General features: G+C 35.0%; 1 protein-coding gene across 3 annotated transcripts; it reads left to right on the forward strand.

The window, feature by feature from the left end:
* Positions 1 to 339: 339 nt before the first annotated feature.
* On the forward strand, positions 340 to 5,012 carry LOC116117293 (pathogenesis-related homeodomain protein-like). Of its 3 annotated transcripts, XM_031403327.1 has the most exons (9): positions 340 to 989; positions 1,177 to 1,342; positions 1,783 to 1,906; positions 1,989 to 2,101; positions 2,173 to 2,523; positions 3,154 to 3,387; positions 3,501 to 3,590; positions 4,110 to 4,160; positions 4,545 to 5,012. In XM_031403327.1, the coding sequence occupies exons 1-9, from the start codon at positions 385 to 387 to the stop codon at positions 4,758 to 4,760; spliced, it is 1,950 nt and encodes a 649-aa protein (XP_031259187.1). In that variant the 5' UTR covers positions 340 to 384; the 3' UTR covers positions 4,761 to 5,012. The 3 variants fall into 3 exon arrangements, with proteins under 3 accessions (XP_031259187.1, XP_031259186.1, XP_031259185.1); XM_031403326.1 differs by lacking the exons at positions 1,783 to 1,906; positions 1,989 to 2,101 and having other exon boundaries at positions 340 to 484; positions 521 to 989; positions 4,545 to 5,010; XM_031403325.1 differs by lacking the exons at positions 1,783 to 1,906; positions 1,989 to 2,101 and having other exon boundaries at positions 4,545 to 5,010.
* Positions 5,013 to 5,314: the final 302 nt, after the last annotated feature.

Below are 5,314 nucleotides of genomic sequence, written 5' to 3' on the forward strand. Positions count from 1 at the left end.
CCTGATGATTTTATAAGATAGTAATCGTGATTTGTAGATCATACTACTGTAGTTTCCGGAAATTTTTTCACTTTGCTTGATGTTAATTTGAAACTTTTTTTTTCAAATTTGTTTTCCGGAATCAATTTCTTTTGATGATGATATGTGCAGATTATGCTCCGTCATTCTGTGGTTTGTGCAAATTCGGGATATGCTGTGTTTACAGTTTTTGTAGAACAATGTACTTAAATTTAGTTTCAGCGTTTGGGTTTATGCAACTAGTGTATCTTCCTCAAATATAGATTTGTTTTTAGATTGAACTTGTTTGTACGTCTATTTGGTGAGTTGAGGTCCTGGCTTGATTGTTGTGTTTTGTGTAGTTCAGCGTCAGGGCTATTTCACCTTATGAACAGTATGCGAGATGAGAAAGAGGAAAATATGCGTCAAACTGGGAAGAAAGTTGCAATCCGTGCAGAATCTAGCAAATCCTGTTTTTCCAAGAGAGATACAGAATCTAGCAAATCCTGTTTTTCCAAGAGAGATACAGAATCAGAACTCATTGCATCATGGAAGCTAAAGAAAGGCAGCAAAATATCGAAGGTTGAAAAGCACAAATCTAAATCTCATGTAAAGACAACCAAGTCAACCCTGATAAAAAAGAAATTTCCTGAGTCTCCAAGCAAGGGAACAGGGAATGACTCTGGAAGCAAAAAATCCATTAGTAGAAAACTTCTGCATAAAAAGCTCGATAAAATCTCTTCCAAGAAGCTTGCATCTTTGAAGCTTCAAGGTAAAAGTTCCTCACTTGTTAATTCTAAGGGGCATGGAAAAGTAATTAATGGTGATGCTGAAACAAAGAATCAAACGAAGAAGAAGAAGAGGCAAAAGGAGAAGGTGGAGCAAGATGAAGCCTCACGCTTGCAGAGGAGAACAAGGTACCTATTGATTAAAATGAAGCTGGAGCAGAACCTCATTGATGCTTATTCTGGTGAAGGTTGGAAAGGTCAGAGGTATGCTTAGTTTTTCCCATACATTTGTGAAGAAAGAAGTTATAGATTGCTGTTGTTTTCATTATTATTTATTTTAAAGATGACTGGTTTAGGTGAGTTGAACTTGGTAGTAGTTTTTTGCTTAATAGATGATTCAGATGGGAAAAAGCTTAGTTTATTCTTCTTCATATTTGAATTTCATCCACAGCCGAGAAAAGATAAAGCCAGAGAAGGAACTGCTGCGTGCAAAGAAGCAGATACTCAAGTGTAAACTTGGAATTCGTGAAGCTATTCGGCAGCTTGATTCTCTTAGTTCAGTCGGATGTATTGAAGGTTCTGTCATTGCTCCAGATGGATCTGTTCACCATGAACATGTAAGATCACTTAACTGCATTTGTTATTCTAATATAAAGGGATATAAATATCTTAACATTAGATTGCTTAGAGACAGGCCATTGCAACCTTTTAGAACTCCCAAGTTTCTGGTTGCTGGATAGTGTGAATTTGTTTGTTCTCTAATTTCACTTTGGAGTAAATACTGGGCCTCAAAATTGATTGGAATTAGGGGATGATATAATAAAGAAACCAATTTTTCCGAGGCAAATAGTAACTCTTTATCTATTTTTGTTTCAAAGCATTATAGAACTTCTATTATTCTGGGTCAAATTCTGGTTTTTCAGAGTATCCTTAAATATCAAACCACTAATATAAGCTGACAACTTGTAATGCAGCTAGGAAGACCCTGAATTGATTGATCATTTTTATACTTTGAATTTCATATTTGTGCTTAGCTTAGTTGCTTTTCTACATCTAGATTATCTGCGCAAAGTGCAAGTTGCGAGAAGCCTTCCCAGATAATGACATTGTACTCTGTGATGGAACATGTAATTGTGCTTTCCACCAAAAATGCCTTGATCCGCCATTGGACACTGAATGCAGTAAGTTCAATCATTTTTATTTGAATTGGTGTACCAAATTATGAATAAGGGGTGTCTTCATTTTTTAATTGATAATCTACAGTACCTCCAGGAGATCAGGGCTGGTTTTGCAGATTTTGTGAATGTAAGATGGAAATAATAGAGGCTATGAATGCTCATATCGGGACCTGCTTCTCTGTTAACAGCAATTGGCAGGTTATTAGAATTTTCTTGAGTTATATAATTTGAATTTCCTGCTGTAATAATGAATTCATTCCATTTTATAGGATATTTTCAAAGAAGAAGCTGCTTTTCCTGATGGTGGGAGTGCATTGTTAAATCAAGAAGAAGATTGGCCTTCAGATGATTCTGAAGATCATGATTATAATCCAGAAAGGAGGGAGAACAGCTGCAGCATCAGTGGGGCGGAAACTGATGATGATGCAAGCAGTTCTACCAGCTTGAGCTGGTCTTCAGATGGTGAAGCTTTTTCCAAATCTATGAGGTGGGAGATGGAGGGCAATGACTATAAGCAGTATTCAGGTGATAGTAGTATAGGTTCTGATGAAAACAGTGATGGGGAAATTATCTGTGGCCGTCGACAGCGAAGGACAGTTGATTATAAGAAGTTATATGCTGTGAGTATATGATACTTCTTTAAAATTAAGGATTAAATCACTTTTTTTTTTTCTTTTTTTTATCATTTTATTTTCTTCCCCGGAGCATTAAGTAATTTCGTGTGCTCATTAAAGACAGTTATCTAGAAACAAGTGGAATTGTGTTACATCTATGCTAGGAGTTCAAATATTGTTATTTTTTTATATCTCCAAAATGAATTCAAATAAAAGTTATATGGGGAGAAAAGGAAAATAAAATAAGAAATGACGAGGGAAACCAATAATAGTGCAATTGAATATGAAAGGAAAAAGAAACAGAACGAAGATTCTGTTGGCACCTCCTCTCTTTTGATTTTAAAACTTAAGTTTCTTGATGTTATTAGGATCAGAGAGCTCTAATTTAGAGTCATTTTTCCTTAAAGATGCTTGGAAACACACCCTTTTGTCATTCATGATTAAATGGCTATAGAACTAATGCCAAAAGACAAGGATGTAGCAAATAAGTATGCCATATTAATCTAAATCTTAAATAGTATCTCATGGGAAATTAGTAGTTGGCTTACTATTTCTCATACAGCTCTTTTATTTCAATGGATGCCTAATATTTTGCTGTATAGTAAAATATGAGTTTTTCTTGTTTCTTTGTGATAGGAAATGTTTGGAAAGGATGCTTTGGCATATGAGCAGGTTAGTGAAGATGAAGATTGGGGTCCTGCAAAGAGAAGACGGAGAGAAAAGGAGTCAGATGCGGTGAACACCCTTATGACTTTGTATGGAAGTGAGGAAAAATGCCCAAATGTTAAAGCCATAGAAGTGAAGGAGAAACTTTCTTCTGATGCAAAAATTAGGAGGCCATTCTTCAGAATTCCTCCCAATGCAGTTGAGGTAATATACAATTTGATTCTTCACACAAACTGAGCACTTTTCAGTCCTAATTATTTTGAGGTAATGTTTTCAGCACTATGCTTAATCATCCTTTCCCTTGTCTGCTTCTCCAGAAGCTTCGCCAAGTGTTTGCTGAGAATGAACTTCCCTCTAGAACTGTCAAGGACAACCTTTCCAAAGAGTTGGGTCTTGAACGTGAGAAGGTAATAACCTAAGCTATCAGGATGAAAGTACTAAAAAGTAGTTCTGTGACAGTCGTTCTTAGATCAAATACTTCTTAAGCAAGTTTTTTTGAATATTTGACATGGTAAATTGACTTATTTTGTATTCCTTAAAAGCAGGCAATACTGTTTCTTTTTCATGCATGTGTTGCATTGGTTGCATGAGTTCAATATTGGTAGTTTTTCTATTCTAACAAAACCATTTTCATCCAACATCTTGGAGTACATGGAGCTTAGTTGCCTGATCCAATTATATTCAGTGCAATTAAACTATTATATTTAGTATGGACTGTCATGAATTGGGTGAGCATCACATGATTGGAGAGAATTATTAATTAAGATGGCAAGTGGTTGTAGGAAGTGGCAAAATTGCAAAGGAAAATCGATCAGTGGTGGATAGCATCATATTCTGGATTAGCTCACCAGAAACTGTGTTGTATTCTGATAGCCCTTTATTTGTTGCAATATTTATTTATTTTTAATCTTAGTTGCAATTTGCAGGTTAACAAATGGTTTAAAAATGCAAGATACATTGCGCTAAAAACAAGAAAGGTGAGATGATATTTCATGTTCTTCAATTGCTAATGTTTCTCTTGTTCTTTGTAGCATCAGCTCATCTCCTTATTCATAGTAATTAGCTTTTCATATAATATCATCCCTTTTGCAAAAAGAATGAAATATGATGCACTTTATTTTGCAAATAATCTTCAGAACTGATGAAAAAGATGATACTTTCCACTTTCTTCTTTATATTTATTAATTACTTTTGTTCTTTTTTGTGTAATTTGCACTGTAGGCAGGACTTTTTTATTTTTGATTTGATAAATCATAGGTAGATTGAACTGGTAGCTTTAGGATTTTTCCTATGGGTAGAATTTTAGGTTTGTGAGTTTTTCTTTTTTTCTTTTTTTAACTATGAGTTCTCTTGCACAATAGGTAGAGGAAGGAAACCAAGTTCATTATGCTCCTAAAATCTCCAATGAACCGAGATTGAAAGATGCCTTAAAAGAAAATGTGTTATGCACACCAAAGAATGTGAAGAGGATCAAACAGAGAAAGGATTCAAAATCGCTGAGCAGTGGCTTGAAGAAAAATCAACACAAAAGACCTTTAGAATCACCTGCAAATAGCAATCAGGTATGCTTCAGCTAAATTCCTGGTTCTTTCTCTATTTCCTGCTCTTTCTTTCTTTCATTTTACCTCTTTCTGCAAATTGGAAGTAGCTTTAGGTGGTTGGTATTATGTAGGATCACTCGAGTTAGGGTTGACTAAGTAGACTGAGTAAAAGTTTGCATCATAAACTGATTGAAATTATTCGGTGGTGTCCAAAGTAAAAGTTCAAAAGATACTCCTGGTACTGGGTGAAGTATGTCTCTCAAATTAGACATTCACCCATGGTGCAGATCTTTTTTTCCCCACCTCAATATTTGATATTATATTGTGAAGCTGTCAGATATCATTTTCTACACGCAACACCTGATCTTAAGATGAAAAAAAAAAAAATTCTTTAAATGCCATGCAACTGAAATGGGGATGCAATTGATACTGTGCGACATTTTCCATATAGAAGATTTAAAACATAAGAACGGGTTGTTCGTGATTAATCAAGATTCTAGTAATGATGCTGATTTGGTTGGTTTTATATGTAACTTGGGCTTGTATTGGTTTAGGGTTTCTAGTCATACAGAACCATTGAAGTGCAGTTA

This window comes from Pistacia vera, unplaced genomic scaffold (assembly GCF_008641045.1).
Source record: "Pistacia vera cultivar Batoury unplaced genomic scaffold, PisVer_v2 Contig802, whole genome shotgun sequence".
NCBI classification, from domain to species: Eukaryota; Viridiplantae; Streptophyta; class Magnoliopsida; order Sapindales; family Anacardiaceae; genus Pistacia; species Pistacia vera.